The 24,153-nt window shown below is 39.0% G+C and overlaps 1 protein-coding gene across 1 annotated transcript in view; it reads left to right on the top strand.

Moving 5' to 3' along the window:
* Positions 1–24,153, top strand: part of Dnah3 (dynein heavy chain 3, axonemal) — a 912,075-nt gene that overhangs the window by 769,658 nt on the left and 118,264 nt on the right. The window contains exons 53-54 of the mRNA XM_068228454.1: positions 12,493–12,641; positions 12,715–12,951. Of these exons, the coding sequence (XP_068084555.1) occupies positions 12,493–12,641; positions 12,715–12,951 (386 nt within the window). The remainder of the gene's footprint in view (positions 1–12,492; positions 12,642–12,714; positions 12,952–24,153) is intronic.

Here is a 24,153-nt window from a genome sequence, read left to right as displayed (position 1 = left end):
GAACATGGATGCCCGAAGGGAAGATTTTATCATGGAAGGGCTATGTTACAATAAGTGCAATGAAAAGAAAGCGAAGGATATGAGGGAGAACTCCATGAGGAATATCACTTCTGATAAAGGAAGAGTTTAGTAATCAGATAGAAGAATTACCTAACAATATGGAAGATGTATTTTGGATCAAACTCAAACTGGAAGGGAGTAAACAGAGAGATATATACATAGGCTTAAATATAACCATCCTATGGGGTCACCGTATATGAATATTAATTTTTTTGAGGATTTAATAGAGGAGTTTAACTTAATGAGAAGTAACTTTGAAGAAGCAGGAATTATTATGTTGGGAGATTGGAAGGCATGAATTGGGGAGTCTATTCCAGCATATAGTAAAGAAGGAATAGAGCCAATGATAGGTAACAGAAATAGCCGTGATAAAGAACATAATGTATATGGGGATAAACTCCTAGAACTATGTTCTGCAGAAAACCTATATATTCTAAATGGATGGTGGTGGGGAGATGAAATGGGAAAGCTAACATATATCACAACACAGGGAGGTAGCGTAATTGATTTGGTTGTGTGTACAGGATATATTTTAGAAATGGTAGAGGAAATAGAGATCTTAGAATGGGCCGAAACACATCATTCCCCGGTACCTGTTTCCCTAGAAGTGTATGGGAAGGAGCAGTAGGAACATAACATTGTAAGAAAAAAAGGAGAATAATAGGATAATTAATAAATAGAAGTGGTGCGAGAATACCCCAAAAAGAATAGAGATATATTTAAGAGGAGAAGAATTTCAGATAATTAAGAGTGGAACAGAGAGTGTTATTGAGTAGTAATGTGGACCTAGCGGTAGAATTAGTAGAGAAACCCTTTAAAACCATAACTCACGTGAAAAGAAAGCAGAATAATAATAGAGATAAGGGGAAAGGATGGTATAATGATGTGTGTAAAACTAAGAAATTGGAGGTGAGTAGAGCCTTAAAGGCATATAGAAAAGAGGGGGAGCCTGAGGTTCGGGTACGGTATTGTAAATTAAGAAAGGAATATAAAGTGTTGTTAGTAGAACAAAAGAGGATATGGCAACAGGAGCAATCTAAATTAATAAACATAGACTGTAAAAATAATCAAAGTGGTAAGATATGGAATAGAATTAACAAAATAAGTAGAGATGATAGAGGATATGCTAATGTTAAAATTGCTAATGGAGTTTGGATTGAGTATTTTAACAAATTGCTAGTTGGACAGGATACTTGGATAAACAATAGAATGTATGGATATCTCGAGGGGTTTAGAGATATGTATCCCTTGCTTAGATGAAGCAATATCAGAATATGAGGTTTTAGAAATGATCAGAAAGGCCAAATGTAGGAAGGGGTTTTTACTAGTATAACTAACGAGTTTTGGAAAGAATCAGTTAAAAGTCAACAAATGCTGGAAATATTAGTAAAATTGTTCAATAAGTTATTTGATTCGTCAGAGTTTCCTAAGGCATGGCAGATAGGTATAATATGTCCAATGTACAAGAAGCATGGGGAGAGAAGTAATCCAACTATAGAGGTATAACACTATTGGACTCCGTAAGTAAATTATATACAGGAATCCTGGCAAATAGACTGATGAAATGGGCGGAAGAATTCTCCATTCTCTCGAGATATCAAAGTGGTTTCAGGAAAGGCAGAAGAACAGTAGATAACATCATGATTATAAAAACAATAATAGATAAGTATATAAAACCAAAAGCAGGAAGACTATATATAATGGCTATAGATTTTGAAAAAGGCCTTTGACACAGTCAGCAGGTCAAAAAATTAAGCCTATTAGGGGTATGTAGTAAGATGATACAAACAATGGAGGCAATCTATCAAGGTGTGCAATGCAGTATTTGTTGTGTGTGTCCTCCGCATCGCAAGCTCTGCGCCTACAAGCTCCGCAACCCGCCGTAGCACCGAAGTTTCTAGCAGTTACGAGGTGTCCTCACTGCGCCTGGCACACTCACCGATGATGTCAGCCAGTGATATATAAGGAGCTTCGTTCCGAGCCTCTCCAGTAGTACCCCAATGTTCGACAACCAGACCACACCGCAAGTCAGACACGGAGGCATTCCTCTTAAAAACGTGTTTTGAACAGGTGGACAAATTGCTGGCCGTGAGGTTTCACCTCTGAACATTGCCTCATTATCCTGATCCCCGTAGCCACGTCAAGCCCTGAGTATAGCATTCTGCTACTCCCTTTAGTCCTCACCAGTGCTCCGACATCCACCTTAGCATTCTGCTATTTGAATAAATTAATGCAAGTTCCTTGCAAGTATAAACCTAGTACCAGCATTCTGCCTCTCTCTACAAGTTACGCTTGTAATTTCACAGAAGATAGTTTTCAACTATCAGGACAATTTATTAGTGAAACAGACTATCTCCTCAAGATAGAACTAAGTGTATATAGAACTCTCTTATTGTATAATTGTACATATGCAACAGACATTCAATTTAAGATTTAATTTCAACATTAACTGCGTGCATTCAAACAAGTTTCAAGAAGAATTCAGTTTTATTTCTTATATATATTGTATCAAATCATTGAAACAATAAACTTTATGTTGTGTCACTGTATACCAAGTTCCTTGTATACAACAATATTAGGGTAGGTGATGGGGTAGCATGTGGTCAAATAGAATCTAAGTTGGTTTTGAAACAAGGATGCAAGCTATCTTCTATTTTATTTTTGTTATTTATAAATGATATATTAAATGGACATGGAGGTGATAAGTGGATAAGTCCAGTTTTAGTAAATCGTGAAGTACCAGGACTAATTTTCGCAGACGGTGTCCTGCTGATGACATTAACAGCCGGATGCATGCAAAAAAGTATGAATGCTGTGACAGAGTTTGCTAAAAAGTTGTCATTAAAAATAAACATTTCCAAGACGAAAGTTCTGATTTGTAAAAAGGGCTGTAAGTGAGCTAAGAATGAACAATGGACGATAGATTGATGTCAAGTAGAGGTCACCAATAGATTAGAGTACCTGAGAATATATATAGAAAATAACGGGGAATGGGTCCACCAAATAAAACAAGCAAAATGGAAGGGTCTTACAGCATTATCAGTAATTAGAATTCTTGAAAATAAATTCCCAAATATAGATTATAAGATTAAGAGAAATGTCCTGCAAGCCGTAGTAAAAAATCAAATGTTATATGGAGCTGAGCTATGGGATGTACAGAAAGAGTGTGAGATGCTGAACCAGGTTATAAGTAAGTTTTGTAAAATTGTAATGGGGTTATTATTATTTATAAGTTTCATATTCCGTATTGATTGGATTCATTGTAATAGACAAGAAAAATGTTCCACCGATCAATACTATTTATAGTGAATGAATTATTGCACTAGTACCGGTTTCGGCCTCTCTTGGCCATCATGAAGTACCAGGACTAATCAGCTAGCTGATGATGGCCAAGAGAGGCCGAAACCGGTACTAGTGCAATAATTCATTCACTATAAATAGTATTGATCGGTGCAACATTTTTCTTGTCTATTACATTGTAATGGGGTTACAAAATTGTACAGCAAACTGTGGAGTAAGATTAATATGTGAAGAAAATATCCAAGTAGATATTCTTAAGAGAATTTTGAAATAGTGGTGAGAAGAAACTCTTTGAATAGCAAAGAACAATATATAAGTGAGGATAGAATGGCTATAGGATTATTAGGATGATAAGCAAAGAATGGTATAAGCCTGGTAATCTCAGTAAATTATTAATTGTAATTAGAAATTTATATAGAAGAGAGTTGAAAGAGATATGGGTAGGGCAGATTACGGATGGATGATTGTGTTATGAACTGGTTACTTAAGAATCTGTCAATAGTGGTATTTAGTATAAGGAATATTTGTATTAGTATCACTGTAAGGTCGCTATTCTTAATAAGCCATAATGTAACTAACTGTTAAATTGCATGTAATGAGACAGGGTCCAATAGATAGAATGTTTCTTCCTCAGGTGCTGGCGATCCGTAGCTTTAGGTTGATAACATTCATTCACCCATTTATTATTCATTCAGTCATTCATTTAATTCAGTAATAAGGGCTCTCTCCACAGTTACTGGTTATCCGTTACTGGGAGTGAAGTGTCTCCTTGCTTATCATGCATGTATGAATGCCATTCATCCTCTCTGAAGTGATAAATCTCTCCATAGCTGCTGGTGGTCTGTAGCTACTGGCTGAGTGCATTTAATCCATTTATTCATGTACCCATTCATTAATCCATCCATACATTTATCCTCAATCCCATCAGGGAATCATTATTTATTTAATTAATTAATTCATCATTCATTCATGTAAGGACATATCCGAGGGAGGACGGGATAAGACGGGGCTATCCTTATCAAATGGAGTAGAGTGCCTCCAAATGCAACAGAGAAAGAAGAAAGGGAGGGGGGCACATGGTGAACGGGATTTCTGCTTACACGTGCCCTGATGAAATTAGGGAATGGTGAGAGATTAGTGTTTGACAGCTATTAGAGCAGGTGGGGGTCTTCTGTTTGGGCCTCAAGAGAAAGGGCCGGGCATGTTATCCCTGGGAAGGTGGCTCCTTTTCTCACCAGGGGTGGATAACATGACCGGGCAGTAGTTATAGACGCGGCCCTTGCATGTCGAATGGTTTTCCGCCTGTGTAAGGTGCCGCAAATTAAGGTAGATTATAGAGTTATTCATGCATAAACCCACCCATACATTTATTCAGCAAGTTGAATGCTTTCTCATCAGTTGGTGGTTATCCATGACTTGGAGAGAAGTGTTCATTCATTCATGTATGCATGACAATTCAATTCAGTCATGGAATCATTCATTATCAACTCATTCATGCATTCATGTAGCCATATGCATAGTGTCTGTGAATGTAGAGGAGAACTCTGTACAGACTTGACTTATGACAAATAAATAAATAAAGTATTGTATTGACAAGGCTGATCCTTAATACATAACATTAACACATTATCTTCCATTGTCCCCTGCAAACATGTCGTAACAAGGTTTTACTGAATAAACTAACTCCCAAATCGGTCCACTCTCTGCTGTATTTTGAGGTGTATCACATTCTCACTGTATTTCAGTACATACCATTAAAATTAAGTGATTGTTTACTTTAGCCTTTATTTCTAACAAGTTAACTACTGCAAATACAGTAGAGACAATACACGACACTTACGAATTTCGCCTTGCTAAAATGGGAGACAATTCGACGGTGGCGCTCCTAGTGACTTGACCTGAACAAATCGCGCTAAATTCAAATATCAATGGAAATGTATATACAGAAATGGATAAATAAATTACGTCTAGAAAGCAAGTGGTATTGAGATATTAACTTCGAAGTTGCTAAAGCAATTCTGAATAAATGAATGAAGAATTATTTAAAAGGTTATTATTCAAAGACTGAAATTAGACACATAAACAAGATATGAATTGGGCTGCTGTGAAATGGCTTGATCTTTCATTTATGCATTACTTTTTTAGCTTTAGCATTCCTGCCTGAACTTTTACGGTTGGATTTGTCGTTTTTCTCATTTAAAAAACATTGTATGATCACATTAAGTCACTTGTCAATAAAAATATTGGCACATTCCTTACACACATGATGCAGTGAATTAACATTTAAAAGCTGGACAATTTTCCTCTTAACATGAAGCCTACTAACAGAAAGAAAATCTATAAAATTCCGGCTTTAATCTGAGAAGAGGGATTAAAGAAGTATGAAAATGTTGTCGATAGTGATGTTTTGCGGAATATTTATGTACAATTAGAGTAAAAATGTAACATACCCTAGGCTGTATAGTCGAGGATTTTTAAAGTCGCTGGCCTGGAAATGATCTGAACAGATCTTATAATTCTTATATAAGCATAACGTCTGTTCTTTCTTGTACACCTTATCCAAATCACTTCTGTGACATTTCAAAACCCACAGATCACACCTGCAACAACACATCGGTATTGAAGGTTAACTGCTGCACTATACAATAAAATATGCGTACATTTTATGCCAGTTAAAATATGGGTCGAGCAGGTCAGAAGATTATAAAGTACTATAAAGATCTCTGTCACTGGAAGAATATATCTGCAAACACAATATTACTTACATGTTCTTGTCACGAGGGAACCTGAAGAACGACCGCGCATTTTTCTCTACTTCGTAATTACTGCAGCCAAACACAGCACATACCTTTCCCCTCATGTTGAGAGGAGATATCAAGGAATGACACACGCTACTATTTAATTATGTCAACTCACTGAAAATGCATAAATAACACCAAAAACTTCACACAAAAATACACGTGCTCTTATGAGAGAATCAGTACTGTTCAGGTCTATCCGCTAGAGTGAGCTCCAATAGCTGTCCCTCGATATCTCGCTTATGTCGCTTATTGTCTCTACTGTATTTGACTATTGCTATCGGCCACATTATTTATGCATTTATAATGGAAATATGTTTTCTTTAATTTTGAATTGTGGTTATTGAACACCAATTGATGAGTATTTCTAATTGGCTCCGAATCATGTTCGAGTTTGAATGTAGAAGATAGAATGTAGGAGAGCTCGCAAAAAACTATACCAAAGATGATCAGTCACATTCAATGTAATCACTGGATTGTATAAATACTGATAACGGAGAAAATAATGCACGCTTAGCTGCTCGCAATAACAGCTGCATCATTGATAGGGCTCTCACTGTAACCAAAGGATAATACACAGTTCATTATAGGAGTTTTCAAGGGACAGAAAAAAATTTGTCGTTACAGCGGAGTTCTCACTATATAGCAGACTTGTACTGTATATTTATAATCTGGAGAGTGATGCCAAGATATTTAAAGGTGTTGATTACTTGCAGAGGGTTGTCCTTGTTTTTTATTATGTTCTGCGCTGCAACTCTTTCTCCCCTTCTGGAGATTTTTACATTTTTATTTTTGTTTATATGTAAGTCGTTCATCATCTGCCCATTTTGAAACAGCATTTAGAGTGTTCTGGAGGTTGTTGTATAGTATGTGCACTTTTTAGTGATAGATTTTTGTACTCGTTGGAGAAGTAAGAAGGGTTCCGTTAATACTGCCAACTGAATGGAAATGAAATCTGAATTGAATCGATAATATGATCGATCGATATGAATTTTATAAACCTTTATTATTTTAAGCAAACAACTGTGTCACACACACAATATATAATACTATATAACATTTCCCGTTGCGAAACGTGTTCCTAGCATGAATTCTATAGTTTGGCTTTGCTGTGTAAACAACAACAGTACGAGTACTTAAAGCGTATGCTAGATGTTGCACAGCGATGATAAGCGATTCTTAGTTTGTGTTTCAAAGGTTGTCAATACGAATCTCGAAGTTAACCGAAGTCGACCACTTCAGCATTAGGGTGTAAATCTATCACTAAAAAGTGCGCAGATAGTATACAAAGGTGGGGGCCGATGACCTAGCTGTTAGGCCCCTTTAAATAACAAACATCATCATCATCATCATGTATACAAAGAAGCAGAGATGTGCAACACAAATAAAATGTTTACTGTTGAATTTTTTTGCTCTGTACAAAATAAAAGTTTCTCTAACTTGCTTTTCGCTGAATGAACATTAAATATGCGTGAGGGTACCTTGGAAAAATTATACGTGTATACAAATCTAACCTAATACGTTCAATAAGTTTCGCGTAGCCAGAACATGATGCAAATCAATATCCTATAATACTGACCACCTCAGTTGATTATGAAAAGAGTTCTAGCAGAAGGCTATAAAGTTTACAATCTTAATATGACTGATGTCAGTAAAGAAAATGTATCAAGTGATAGAGCCATGCAAAGCAGATAGGATGAGGTTAGAGAGCTTATCCCAAGGTGAAACTTCCTGGCTAGCATTAGTCCACCAGTTCGGAGCACATTTTCAAGAGTCATGACCTCCGTGCCAGACTTACAGTGTAGGCTAGTCGTTGGACAGCTTCTTACAGCCTGCCTGTCTCTTCTGCCTGCTTGCCTATATATACCGCAGGCGGGCTGATGTCTCATCAGCGTCCTGGCTGGGAAATACTTTGTGTTCCCGAAGACTTGCTGTATACTCCACTGACTTTAAACATGTGAGGTGGCACCACAACAGAGGTTATCTCTTTTTGTTGAAGCAAGAGCCATATTATCAGCATTCATGAAAAGTGATATACTAGTATTCACCTCAATAATTTTCTAAGGATAAAAATACCATCTACAGTTTGTAATTTTCATTTATAGTTTAGGATTAATTGTTGTTTTAGTGAAAGTGCATGAATGGTTTAAATATCGCATGGGGAGAAAGGAGCAAGATAACAGGCAGGCAGCGAGAAGTGCCTTGGGAAAATGTTACCCTGAGATTTGTTCATGCATCAAGGAAACAACCAATGTTATCTACAAGGATATCTGTAGTGCAAAGGTAGGGCAGATCGCTAGTTACAGGTATAAGATGGTGTAACATTCTCCTCATTCTGTACCCTCTTGTTAAAATACTTCACACGTTAATGTATTGCTATGTAAATTACTATCCATAACTGTTCAGTATTATTGTATTCAAAAACAAAATATTTCTGTAAACACACCAAAAACAAAATAAAGCTTTAATTATCATGCAGAAATGTCTACAGTAATCACGCCACTCACAATCAAACACATGCATGTGTACATTTCAGAGCAGTTGATACTTCCACAAGGATTGCTAATAACCATGAATCTATATAACCCCAGGACATGGAGAGGCCCTCTCGAGGTGAAGTAAAGGTTGAAAGCGGGGATGTACCTACTCATAAATTTCCCAATACCAGGTTCAATTGTGTGTTATAGCAGACTACAAGAATGTGGCTCATGCCCACAGGTGGCTGATTACATGACAGTGTTATAAAAAAGAATGCATTCATTTTTATGTCTACCATCAATACAGTCATTAACTTTCCTTCATGAATTACGAGTGTTGGAACTTAAATAGTGGCAACACTGCTGTGGAGATGCTATGCAACAGAATCTAATATTGTTGCTGATGGCACACATTGGTTACATACCTACCTTACCTCAGAGCAAATGGACCTGCCCTTCCTACATCACCTGCGTGCACACAAGCGAGAGAAACACAGTCACTTGTGAGCTAGCGGTCTAACGTAACATTGTCACTGTGTTTTCCAAACAGGAACAACGGAGTTGAATAAAGATTGAATGTACCAGAGGTCGTACAGCATGACAGTGTCATCAAGGTCTACAAGAGGCTTGCGGGGAATCTACATTGCCTTACAGAACAGTGGCACGTTGGGTAAAAGCCTTCAACGATGGTCGGCAAACTGTGGCGGACATTCATCGGGCAGGTCGTCCTACGAGCGTCAGTGAAGAAGAAGTGGATGACTTCAATTTGATTCCAAAGATGAAGGAACCACTTTGTGGCATTCGCTTCAGAACTGTTGCAGAGATTCGACAGGCAGTAGACCGCTCCATTCACACCATCAACAGAACAGGCTCTTATTTATTTATCGTATGATGAATGTATATGCATATATATATAGTTTCAGGATAAGTGTGCGTAGTCACAAGTCCATACAATACTACAACTCTGGGCCTAGTATTTTGACCCAGTCAGCTGCTTCATCCAATGTGGGGTGAATGTCCATTAGCGTTCCTTTGAAAGCTCAAATTGGGCAGTCAGCAACAATGTGGTGGATTGACTGAGAAGAGGCTCCACAGTCACAATCTGCAGAGCTAGTCCAACCCCATTTGCACAATATATAACCACATCTGCCTTGTCCAGTTCTTATCCGATTGATGATTCTCCACTGTCGTCTTGGAAGATCAAATCCTTGTGCGCGTTTAGAAGGATTCTCAACTAGATGTTTGTTGACTACTGAAGACTGATCCCACTGGGCTCTGCTAAAGGTATACTATGACTTCCACATCGCTGGCAATGGGTTATACGCAACACTGGTGACTACATTGAAGGACAGTAAAGGTTGCTAACATATAACTCTTTTGTATCTGTTGTAAATAAATAGTTGCCACTATTCAAGTTCCAACCTTCGTAGATTCACAGTGACTCATTTTGCTGCCATTTGCCTGCATGTTCTGATACCAGTGCACCCCTGACTGCCAGGCTTTGAAAGCCGTACTAAAAAATAAGTGTGTTCAGTGCCAGTATTTCCCAATGACGTTGCCAACAAGTGATAACTTACAGCCTTACATATTTCAAATAAAAGCTCGTATGTCCCTGGTGAATAAATTTCAGTATCTCGTGACCTTGTTGTCAAACTACCGATAAGCCAAGTGTCATATGATGTATACTGGTATTATTTATTGATTGTTGATTGATTTGTTTGTTTGTTTGTTTGTTTGTTTGTTGTGCAACATCTTACAAATGTGACTGTGTTGCTAAACTGCCCATTAGCCATATACTTATTTAAATTGTGCATTCATATGCAATTTACATCGCAGTTCCATTTACCTTTTAAGCAGCTTGATGAACAAAATTTGAACATGCAACAATAATATAATGAAATTTTAAAATCCGATTTTTTATTGAAAATAAAGGATGTGATGAAACAACGATTATGCAGTGAAATGCTATGGTCGCCAGTGACCTGAACAATGGCAGTGAAGTGAGAAGTACCATTGGGGCAACAAAGGAAATTCCAATTTAAAAAAGAAGTACTTCATAGGTTTGCAAGATTCCTGCGATCCCTCTGTTTTGCTTCATGCACTGGTCTTCAACATATGAGAGTATCACAGTAGTTAATGAGAATTTCGTGTTGATCATACGAGATCTGAAGAAAAATTCATCGACCCAAAGAAGCCATCAACTGAGGTTCAAAACCCATGAGCTGTGCAATTTTTGTATTGAAAATAAAGGATGCGATGCTTACATGGTGGCAATGTTTTTGTGGTGAAATACGGTGGTCATCAGTGACCTGAACAATATCAGTGAAGTGAGAAATACTTCCAGGAGAACAAAGGAAATTATAATTCAAATTTTTAAAAGTACGTTGTAGGGGTGCAAGATTCCTATAAGCCAGGCTGAGTGGCTCAGACGGTTGAGGCGCTGGCCTTCTGACCCCTACTTGGCAGGTTCGATCCTGGCTCAGTCCGGTGGTATTTGAAGGTGCTAAAATACATCAGCCTCATGTTGGTAGATTTACTGGTACGTAAAAGAACTCCTACGGGACTAAATTCCGGCACCTCGGCATCTCCGAAAACCGTAAAAGAGTAGTTAGTGGGACGTAAAGCAAATAACATTATTATTGGATTATTATAATCCCTCTGTTTTGTTCAACGTGCTGGTCTTCAACACATTTGAGTATCACAGTATTTCGTGAGAATTTCCTGATGATCATAGGATCTCTGAAAAAACAAAATCATAGAACCAAACAAACCATCAAGTGAGACTCAAAACCCATCAGCTGTGCATGACTGCAACAATTGCTACCTATATTGTGACTCGCGTAATGAATTCTGTTTACTCCGCCAAATTTGAGCCTATATGTAACCATACATGAATATAAATGCAGTAAACAGTCACTTAGCTAAATTAACATAATACTGTGTGTGTCACAGTCTCATCACAATGATGCTTTGACAGAGTTCTCTACCAATTTTTTGAAAGCTCAAAATATTTCCAAAGAACTATATGTTGAATCAAAGTGCCCTAGGTGGCTGCAAGACAGATTCGTAAATAAAACGATTAAATTTCTGATCCATTGAATAAAGTACATTCTATACACAACCTTTGTTTCTTGTGAACTTCCCTACATCAGTGCCCTTTCTCATGCACGATGCGCACCCCCACCCCAACCCCTCTTTTTGGTACCCTTCCTTAAAATGTTAAAAACGTTGATCACATACCAGCCAACAAAGAGAATACTTATATCACACTCCATAGCTTAACATTGAGCATTATTACCTATCATCTTCAGAGGTCCACGTTCAGTTCCCAGTACTGTTAGTGATTTAAGATAGTGGTGGTGATTATTGTTTTAAGAGAAAGTACAACTTCAGAGATTTAAGAATGGCAGGAGGGCTGGTATGTGGTTAAAATGGTACATGCAGCTCATTTCCACTGCATTGTGACACAGAGTTTGCTGATCAATATTTTATGGATGATTCCCCACTTGCACTTCCTATTAAAACAACAATCACCACCACCACAATCAATATTCTAATTTTAAATTTGCACAGAAAGAACAACACGTTCCTTTGCAACATGTACACACACTTCCTTATACAGCAGATAACAGTTAATTTCTAACCATTTCTTTTTACAATAAAAAGAGAGTGCTAAAAGTAATTTTTGCCTCATTCATTGTTACAAGAGAAAGTAATCTTGTTGTTTAGTTTCATAAGAGAAAAATATCTTCACCACCTCGGAGAACCTCATAGTAATTTGCTATAATTTTTGACTTTGTGAATTTGTGAAGAAAATTTTCAAGACTTTAATCTTTGTTTGTTTATTGCTTTTAAAGAACCAGTGCTACTGCGTCAGACTTTTCGCCAAGGTGGAATTGAGTATTTGAAATTAGGAGAGAATGTGCTGGAATATTCACATGATTTCCGTTTCTACATAACCACAAGACTGCGTAATCCACATTACCTTCCAGAAATAGCTGTCAAGGTAGGTGTACTTCTTATAGTAGTTATTTCACATTTGGAGATCAGGTGTCTTGAAGGTTGTTGTATTTTCTTAGGTAACTTTGCTGAACTTCATGATTACCCCACAAGGCCTGCAGGACCAGTTGCTGGGGATAGTTGTGGCCAAAGAGCGGCCGATCTTGGAGGAGAAAAAGAATGAGCTCATTGTGGAGAGTGCCACCAACAAGAGGCTACTGAAGGAGACTGAAGACAAGATTCTTGAAGTCCTCTCATCGTCCAAAGGGAATATCCTTGAAGATGAGACTGCCATCCAAATCCTGTCTTCCTCCAAGGTAAATACTTTTTAAATAATTTAGTGTTATGTTGAGAAAATTTGACACCAACAGTGAACATTAAATCAAGAAAAAGAATGTAACCCAGAATGAAACAAAGAAGTATTCTGCATTTTGATATCTCAGGTTCAATTGTACTATAACAAAGAAGAGTGCATCATTTATTTCATAGAGTATTTTGAATTTTATCACACCAAATCCTCATTCTGAGGCTTCATTACTGGTGAGTAAAAGTCCTCTGTGAGTTCATTTAAAAAACAGTATGAAATTATTTCTACTCCACGATGATCTGTGTTAAGTTCTTTTTTAAAATATTTTACAGTATAGAGCAAGGAAGAGCTTTAAGCTCAAGGAGCATGTAACCGGGTTTCTGCAGTTACACGATACACAGTTAAAAGGGAGGAAAATAAATCAAATTACAAGGTACCTTAAACCCAAGACACGCCATAAACATCACATGAACTGCGCCTAGTACACACCAAAAAATATCAGGATGTTAGGAAAAACTTAAAACGGTCCACCTTTTCAATACAAAAATGTTATATTTATTTATAACATGTATTTGCACTTGGAACTAGTTTCGACGCTGTGTTTGCGTCATCATCAGCCAAAATGTGGGAAATAGGCAAGATGTAGGCATTTATATTACACAAGGCGTTACATTAAACAATACACATCTTATAAGGAGATAAAAACAGGGACGAATATAGAAACAAATGAATCGTTGAGAAAATATTCAAGACGAATATTTTCGCACTACAAGATGTGTGGTTAAGGTTATTTTTAATATGTATAACTTTCCCTGTTTTCATCTCCTTGTAAGATGTGTATTGTTTAATTTCCTGTTGTGTATGTTTATCAGGAACTCAAGGGAGACTTCATTATTTAGTCAGATCATAGAAAGAATGATGATCTCTTCTCAGAAGAACTCTTAAGGTTTCACCTTACTTTTTCCTGCCTGCTGGCTCTTTAGAAGTGTGTGCGCGCGCGTTTTGTATTCAGGAATCATTCAAGGCAAATATTTTCGCACTGCAAGTTATGTGGTTAAGCTTATTTTTAATATGTATAACTTGCCTTCTCAACGATGCATGTGTTTCTACATTCGTCCCTGTTTTCATCTCCTCGTAAGATGTGTATTATTTAATGCAACACCTTGTATTAAAAAACCGGGTTATATGAAGGAGTTATATCATGTTCAAAATCATGCTTTCACGTCTCTGCACAATATTTAAAATAAAAATTTTACCGTTGGTCTTTAGAGCTATTGTTGAGAGTGAAGGAGAATTTCCTGTTATGTATGTTTATCAGGAACTCAAGGGAGACTTCATTAGTTAGTCGGAACATAGAAAAAATGAGGAACTCTTCTCAGAAGAAGTCTTAAGGTTTCACTTTACTTTGTCCTGCCTGCTTTTTTTTTTTTTTTTTTTTTTTTTTATTCAGGAATCATTCAAGAAGAACACTTTCGCACTGCAAGATATGTGGTTAAGGTTATTTTTAATATGTATAACTTTTGTTTTCTCAACTATTCATTTGTTTCTATATTCGTCCCTGTTTTTATCTCCTTATAAGATGTGTATTGTTTAATGTAACGCCTTGTGTAATATAAATGCCTACATCTTGCCTATTTCCCACATTTTGGCTGATGATGACGCAAACACAGCGTCGAAACTAGTTCCAAGTGCAAATACATGTTATAAATAAATATAACATTTTTGTATTGAAAAGGTGGACCGTTTTAAGTTTTTCCTAACATCCTTTCTCAGTTCAATACGGACAAAATGAAATTCCTATGTTTAAATAAAAAAAAAATAAAAAAAATCAGATCGGACAACTTGACAACTATACACAAGGAACGTGGAACGGGGCTGGGAAAGCTACCAAAGGCCATAGAGTTGCAAAGGTTGCAGGTTTCCAGAAAATCAATGGTGATCTCATGTTTTCAAAATATTATTTTCCGAAATCAACATTACAAGGTAACTTCCGAACATATTAATCTATCCACATAATCCAGATACACAACTTACGATTACCAGTTTAGGTGTTGTTTGACAAGATCTTTTTGCTATTAGGCCAAGAGGTTAACTAAATGTATCTTAGCATAATCCAAGCTCTACACTACAATCTTGAAAGTAAGAGGAAACACAAGATACAAATACAACCAATAAATGGGAGTTAACATGCTTTCTAAGACATCTGAGAAACATACATGAAATAGGGGGAAATCAGAAATATTTAAACGTGGCGCAGAGGCCGGTTCAACTTACTCCCACACCAAAAACACTTCTGATGCGGGGCAGTGAAAAACTAGCGTACATCAAGTGACACAGAGTTACTAGAGGCAAAGTCCGAGGGAAATTAAATAATCTACAAATTACATGTCTAGCAAAACTTGCAAAGGGGCATGCCTCGGAAGCAAACAGGCGGCCCAGCTAAAAGCTACGGTATCTGAAGTAACTGGGTGGCGAGTAGGGTAAACTCCTATGAGAAAATGCAGGCGGACATTAAATATAAATTAAGGTGGAACTGAGGTCAGTAGTGCTTACCCCAAGGTAGCCCATCCCGGGAGTGAGGATACGCTGATGTGCGTCTAAACAGCTGGACTGACAATAGAATGAAAGACCATGAAATCCTGCCTCGCTCACTTAAAAAGGGTAGTCTGTCCTTGGTGTGATTACTGAGTGACGAATCAGAGCACAGGAGCTTGCCTATTGCCACCCATATTCACCAATCACAACTCTCTATCCAGTTGCGATGTTTATACAATATTCCCGAACATATACAGACACCAATCGCGAACTTTCCGTTTTCCAGAATTAGTAAGGACATATTTCTAGAATCGACAGGAAAAGTCCACGTCACAACCTTTCTGGACATCACAACCTTTCTGGACTGTTTCAGCTATTACAAATCAATAATTTTCCATCCTAGTAGTTACTTAAGTGAATAAAATAAATATAAATAAAACATACTACAAAAATATTTTATACCATACAGGTTAGGTAGCTAAATAGAATATGAAGAAAATATTCTACATCCTACAACATTCCACATCATACAGTGCATATTCTTTAAAAAGGATTTACAAATAAAATATTCTACAACAACTTTCCAGAGCATAGAAATTCTACATAGGTCTCATTCTTCCTTCCCCCGAAAATCGAGCTACGCTCGACAATTAATGTATGATACTAGGGGAGGGGGAGCCTCCGTGGCTCAGACGGCAGCGCGTCGGTCTCTCACCGCTGGATACTGTGGTTCAAATCCCGGTCACTCTATGTGAGATTTGTGCTGGACAAAGCGGAGGCGGGACAGGTTTTTCTCCGGGTACTCCGGTTTTCCCTGTCATCTTTCATTCCAGCAACACTCTCCATTATCATTTCATAGCATTTATCACTCATTAATATAAATCACCTTGGGAGTGGCGACCCCATTGTAATAACAGCCTATATATGTTTCATTCATTACATCCCTGACCCGGTCAAAGACTGGAAAACAGGTTGTAGGTTTTTTTTCACTAGGGGAGGGGGAGGGGGGCAGTTGATCACTTCTAGAAACATGCACACCATAGCACAGATTAGTAAACATACCTAATGGTATTCACAACTATAGTTCTCGGAATTTCGACAGTCATCCTACTAACAACATTAATTTTCTTCAAATTTAAATTCCAATAAAAAACCTACTGTCACTACACCAAAAGTCCATTCAGTAGCTTCCGGTCTTTTACAGGTTACATATCAACACAACATAAATGCCAAAATGTGATAAGCATACTACCGTTCAAAACGCATTTTCAACATTCCAAAATTGCTTTGACCATTCTTAACTCTGTCCGCAGAAATGATGTACACTCTTTCTTTCTGCAAAAGCCAGTAACTCAGAGTCCTTTCACATTTGTAAGAAAGCATCCAATGCCTCCTTCTTAGCAAAGTTACAGAATAAGTCGATCTTGCACCACTTTTCACACCAATCATAGGATCGAAGTTGCACTGCTAGGGCCACAGGTTCTTGCTGATGATGTGGCTGCCGACATGGCTGTTTGCCAACAGCCTCCATACAAGTTCAGTCCAAACCAAGTTGCTAGGTAAGTTGAAGTGCAGCCCAGCCATATCTTGAACCAAATGAGCAGTTGGGTGAGGCGCAGTCTAACCAGACTGCCTCCATTGAGACATTTCGCCACAGGATTGTGGTGCAGGATGGTAGCACCCAAGGTATACAGTGTGCCTCTCAACTTGGCATGTTAGATTGCCGTCAGATGAAGTTGGTCACTGCAGCCACAGCATAAACCAACATGCAGCAGACAGGGGAATACCCGAGGCAAGACTACCCTGCCAAACTTGAAGATCATGGAGAAAAACAGTTTTCAAGGGGCATTAGAGTTCTTTCTTTAATTCTCTGACTAGCACAGAGTCACCCCATGGGTGGCTCGATGAATTTCATGTACAGATCCCCTCCCACACCAGGGACATTAGGTCACCTAATCCAAGGGTAAGCACTATCTACAATCCATACATTTTAGAGAAGTTTACGGTGGGGTTGAAAGAAAACTACAGGAGTTTACCCTGAGACGAAATGTTAGCGGAATAAATTCCAATCAGTGACCCTAAACTAAAACCTACCTAACTTATCATACTAAACCCATTACACTAAGGGAGATAAATGCTTGAGGATGCCTAATGTATTTACCCACACAATTATAGTCGTGACTAATTAACACAAATTACTTATAATTACTTATCATTACCTTACAACTGAAATCTTATAAATACCTTACAACTAAAATTACATGGTCACCAACAATCGTATTTACCTCTCCCTATATGACTTAAGGTACTTTTATCTGAGAGAGGTGTACTCTGCTGATCCTTTTCCTTTTGGGATCGCTCACCAGTAATGACACCAGGGTAAGGAACTTTAAGATAGTGCAGGGACCTTGAAATCTGAGGGCCAACTTAATGATAATGTGGTCCACAGCACTACTGACGGGGTGCGTTTTAATAAACACCTGGTCACCCACAGACAGATTGTGCGGCCTTCGCCCGTGGTTGTAATTATGCTGGACTTAAGCGTAATAAACCTTTAAGTTTTTTCGTGCATGGTGCCAATTATCTCAGATTTTTTCTAGGCTGGCATCATCAGGCAGAAGATCATTAATTGACCACAGATTTGATAGTGGAGAATTAGGAGTAAAGGCCAACATTAACGAAGCAAGAGTTTGCTTGTGGCTTTCATGGACGGCAGTGTTAAATGCAAACGACAACCAATTTAGTGATGAATCCCACTTAGAGTGGTCATCAGAGTGATAAGCGATGAGGGCAGATCGCAGGTTACAATTCACTCTTTCAGCATAATTCGGCCTCGGGTAATACGGGATAGTGGTTACATGAGCAATGGATAGATCAAAACAGAAATTCCGGAACTGGACAGAAGTAAAAGCTCTTGCATTATCACTCACCAAAAATTGACAGGGTCCAAAAGAAGCAAATATCTGTTTTAAGCACGAGATGGTGGTGTTGGCGTTAGCCATACGAGTTGGGAACTGCCACGTAAAACGCAAAAAGGCGTCAACACACACAAGTATGAAACGATGGCCGGTCCTTGATCTCAGGAAAGGACCAATGTAGTCTATGAACAATCTCTCCATTGGACGAGAAGCTTGCTCAGAAGACAACCGACCTAGACGTGTAATAGGGGCTGGTTTACTGATGTTACAAGTTTTACAAGATTTGACAAGGGTATGGATCTCCCCATCTATGGATTTCCAAATGAAGTGCTTACGAATTTTCTCTCTGGTTTTGAAAATGCCCAAATGACCCCCCACAGGGGATTCATGAAAATACTTGAAGAGAGCCAGAACGAGGTTAGTTGGTACGTCAATTTTGGGGTCTCTGTGACCGCAAGCAGGACAACACAATACACCATTCTTAGGAATGTAAGGCTTAATGTGCTCACCAGATTATATCCTGTCGATAATAGCTTTTAACTCAGCGTCGTCCTCCTGATGTTTGGTTAAATCTTTGAAAAGGAAAGGAGAGTCAGTGAGAACTACATTAATGAAGGCTGATACTTGTTTAGGAGAGGGGTCGCAGGCTCTGATTGAGGTTCAGAGCTGCCGGGATAGAACATCGTACTGAGGCCATCAGCCACTACGTTTTCCATACCACGAATGTGGTGAGCTTCAAATTGGAAGGGTGAGATGTGCACTGCCCAATGCACAAGATGTCCGGTCTTTCGTGGTTCGGCCAGTACCCAGCTCAACGCCTGATTATCAGTCTCAAGATCGAAAGGAAGATGTTCCAGGTACATTCTGAAGCATTCTAAAGAGAAGACAACCACTAAGGCTTCCCACTCATAAATGGAATAGTTTCATTTAGCAGGATTCAGGGCATGAGAAGCATAAGAAATAGGACGACGCCCCTCTTGAAATTCCTGAAGGAGAACACCGGATATTCCTGAGGAGAAGTCGTCTGTCTGAAGAATGAAGCATTTAGAAAAGTCTGGCATAGACAGTACAGGATCATTACATAAGGCGGATTTCAAGTCGCAAAAGGCTTCACATTGGGTATCACCCCACACAAATTTGGCATCTTTTCTTCTCAAGGCATTTAATGGGGCTGCCCGTTCAGCAAAATTGGGAATGAATTTATGAAAATTTACAAAAAAATTAACCATGCCAATAAATCTGGCTACAGCCTTGACGACTTTTGGTGTAGGAAAATTTTGGATGGTGGCAGTATGAGACTGATCGATGGAGACACCCTCCCCCGACACAATATTGCCTAAGAAGGACATCTGGGGTTGTGCGAAAGAAACCTTGGTAGCCTTAAGGTTAAGACCTGCTTTACGCAGTCTTTCAAGCACATCGTTGAGATGGACAAGGTGTTCCTCGAAGGTTTCACTGAAGTTTACCGAATTGTCAAGGTAATTATAGACAAACTTGAATTTAATGTGAGATAAAACATGATTCAGTAACCAAGTAAGGACAGCAGCTCCTGTCGTGAGTCTGAATGGAACACGCTCAAATTCATAGAGGTTCCAATTGGTAGCAAAAGCTGTGAGGTGCCTGGATTCCTTGGCCAGAGATATCTGGTAATATGCCTGATTTAAATCGCAAATCAAGAAAGGGAACAGATTGGAGGACCACTTTACGATTCAACATCCGATAGTCAACTACAAGGCAATAATCACCTTGTGGTTTAGGAACCAGAAACATGGGAGAAGAATAGGCTGACTTAGAAGGGTGTATCGCTCTGTCAGCGAGCATTTGGTCAATAATAGCTTTAAGGGCTTTCATTTTGGGAGGTGACAGGTGATACGGAGAAGAGCGAACAGGTATGTTATCCGTGACTTCAATTTTGTACTCTAAGACGTTGGTGACACCTAACTTGTCGGTAAAGACCTCAGGAAACTTATCGCTGAGTTGGTTGGCCTGCTCATCGGGTAAATGATTAAAATCAAAAGCTTTGGGTTCACCATAATCTTCAGGAACAGCATTAACGTGACAAGGCAGAGTAGGGGAGCAATCACACAGCTCAAAGGTTCTTGCAGAAAATTTAAAATGGAATCTGTTGAACTGCAGGTCCAAAATCATGCCAGTTTTAGCAATAAAATTGGCACCAAATATGAACTGACAGGATAAATCTTTTGCCACTAGTACTGGCATTTTCCATGTAAAATCGTGGACTCTTATCTTGACATCTAGGGCTCCTACAATGTTCAGTGAGTTAGAATTAGCAGTATGGCAGGTTAAGAACACGGGTTCTAATGTAGGTAACTTCCAAACGGTTTTCATCGAATCGTACCAGGTCTCACTCATCAAGGTGATACTACTCCCAGAGTCTAGTAACGCACAGACAAGTTCATTATTTACCTCTATGCATAAGTATGGTAATTTAGAAGAAGGTATGGCAGAAATCACACAAGATAGCAAAAAATGGGCACTAGAGTCTGACTGGGACCAATCATTAGCCTCAGAATTAGGTAAATCGTCCTCCAAAGTACAGTTATGACAGACAATACAAGATCCACGCTTTGGGGGTTGCCATCAGAACTGGCGGTTAGTCATCTAGAGTTACTATTTCCTAGAGGTCCAAAGCCTGAAGTATTACATGGGCACTGCATAGAGAAGTGTCTAGTTGACGGTAAGAAGTATTGGTGGAAGAGCCTCCATCCATGGCAGGTTTTGCATTGCCTAAGGCCCCATCCTCAGGACAGTCCTGCTTGAGATGAGCAGAATATCCACAATTGAAACATGAATGAGGATTACATAAGTTGGAAGCAGATGAAGGTATGGTTTTAGTATCCTGAAGAGAGGGCATGCTCATAGGAGGGGGGCTAATGCAAGGCGTAACTGGTCGGCATATCGAACACCTTCTGCAGAAACCATGACAGCGTCCAACTGAGCAAACATTGCTGGACGTGGTGAAAGAGCCAGATATGACCTGTAGTTCGGGGCAAGACCTTCAGTAATGTTGGCAACCATTTGGGCCTCGGAACAGTGGAGCCGGAAAATCCTAGCCTGGAGCTTAATATCTTGAATATATTCAGATAATGACTCATTGAAATGTTGCACTCTGAAATAGTGCTTCTGCACTAATGAAGACAAGGCACGAGAAGGAATGAAATATTCAAGCACATGTGAGTGAAATTGATCTATAGTCCATCTTTCAGAAATGGCCCTGATGTTATCCTCAGAAAGAGTTCCCGATACATCCGGGCATAGGATTTGAAACACGTGGTCATTACTGAGATTGTACACTATTGCCTGATCCTTGAACTCGATTAAGAACCAAAGGAAAGAAATAACCTTATCAATGGAGTTAGCTGAAAATTTAGAGACTCCCCTAAACACAGTAGTCAACGGGTGAGGTAGGTTAGAGAAAATCCGGGGAAAAGCAGGTGTAGGAGGTGCCTGCGAAGTCATAGAGTGGTCCTGAGTGGTTACATAGGCATCGTACCTTAGATTCGGGCGCTCTTGTGAAAAGGATGGAGTACAGAAGGTTAGGTTAGGGCTACCATTAGCCTGCAACATTATGGGTGCAGATATTCTCATCTGTGAAAGGTTCTCGCTAATCTGAGAGACCATCGGGGCATTAACCACTTGTGTAGGGGTAATGCAACCTAAAAGGGCACTTGATACCGGTGGTGCTAAGACGGGGAGATGGTTTTGCACCATTGCATAAGAACCAGGTTGTGTAACAATAGAGGGAAGACACTGATCTATGGCAGAATTACCAGTTACCACAGGAAAATTAGTAGAGGTACCAACATGCAAAGAAGATACATTATATGAATCACTTACAGGTGTCCTAGCTCTTGACAACAAAGCAGAAGATCCCAGGCAGGCATTACTCACATCAGGCTCCTGAATAACACTAGCACTAGTTGCTACAGTACACATTCAAGAAGCTGCAGATGTGGAACCAGAGTTAACACTTTCACACGATCCAGAGAGGGTAGACACTTGAACCTCAGAATTAGTCTTAGTCAACTCCTTCCCTTCAAGCAAGCCAATAATTTTGTCCAATATTCTTGATAACTGTACTAATAGGGATTCACACACCTTCTGCTCATTTGCCAGCAATTGGAGAGACAACAAATCCCTAATTCTGTCCAGGTAATGCGATAACTCTGCCTTAAACCATGCTAATTGGCCATGGGAGGGCTCAGAAGCACGAAAAGACACAAGGATTGCATTAAATTCCACCAATTTATCTTTAAGCACAGCCAAAGACTCATGCAACTCGTCCGTAGTTAACTCGGGAATGGTTACAGGTAAATCAAGGGACTGTTTCAATAAGCTAGTGTCATCTCTGACATTGCCTGTAGAATTCAGTTTGTGGATACGAAGTTCATAAATTAGTTCTGACTTTCTCAAATGGAAAGGATTAGGAACAGCACAAGCCATCCTGATGGGTAGAAACTAAATTTCAAGGCTTTCACTATCTTAGGTTAAGTACGATCACCTAACACTTTTCTTTCATCCGCAACCATGCTCTGTAACCAATATGTAACCGGGTTTCTGCGGTTACACAAGACACAGTTAAAAGGGAGGAAAATAAATCAAATTACATGGTACCTTAAACCCTAGACATGCCATAAACATCACATGAACTGCGCCTAATACACAGCAAGAAATATCAGGTCGGACAACTTGACATCTATAAACAAGGAACGTGGAACGGGGGTTGGGAAAGCTACCAGAGGCCATAGAGATGCGAAGGTTGCGGGTTTCCAGAAAATCAACAGTCATCTCTTGTTTTCAAAATATTATTTTCCAAAATCAACATTGCAAGGTAACTTCCGAACATATTCATCCATCCACATAATCCAGATGCACAATTTACGAATGCCAGTTTAGATGTTGTTTGACAAGATCTTTGCTATTAGGCCAAGAAGTTAACTAAATATATCTTAGCATAATCCAAGCTCTACAATACAATCTTGAAAGTAAGAGGAAACACAAGATACAAATACAACCAATAAATGGGAGTTAACTTGCTTTCTAAGACATCTGAGAAACATACATGAAATAGGGGAAAATCAGAAATATTTAAACTTGGCGCAGAGGCCGGTTCAACTTACTCCCACACCAAAAACACTTCTGATGCGGGGCAGTGGAAAAACTAGCATGCATCAAGTGACACAGAGTTACTAGAGGCAAAGTCCGAGGGAAATTAAATAATCTACAAATTACATGTCTAGCAAAACTTGCAAAGGGGCATGCCTCGGAAGCAAACAGGCGGCCCAGCTAAAAGCTACGGTATCCGAAGTAACTGGGTGGCGAGTAGGGTAAACTCCTATGAGAAAATGCAGGCGGACATTAAATATAAATTAAGGTGGAACTGAGGTCAATAGTGCTTACCCCAAGGTAGCCCATCCCGGGAGTAAGGATACGCTGATGTGCGTCTAAACAGCTGGACTGACAATAGAATGAAAGACCATGAAATCCTACCTCGCTCACTTAAAAAGGGTAGTCTGTCCTTGGTGTGATTACTGAGTGACGAATCAGAGCACAGGAGCTTGCCTATCACCACCCATATTCACCAATCACAACTCTCTATCCAGTTGCGATGTTTATACAATATTCCCGAACATATACAGACACCAATCGCGAACTTTCCGTTTTCCAGAATTAGTAAGGACATATTTCTAGAATCGACATGGAAAGTCCGCGTCACAACCTTTCTGGACTATTCTAGC

Source organism: Anabrus simplex, chromosome 6 (genome assembly GCF_040414725.1).
Source record: "Anabrus simplex isolate iqAnaSimp1 chromosome 6, ASM4041472v1, whole genome shotgun sequence".
Taxonomy (NCBI): Eukaryota; Metazoa; Arthropoda; class Insecta; order Orthoptera; family Tettigoniidae; genus Anabrus; species Anabrus simplex.
The sequence above is the reverse complement of the archived record's forward strand: the minus strand, read 5'-3'. Positions and strand labels throughout refer to the sequence as shown.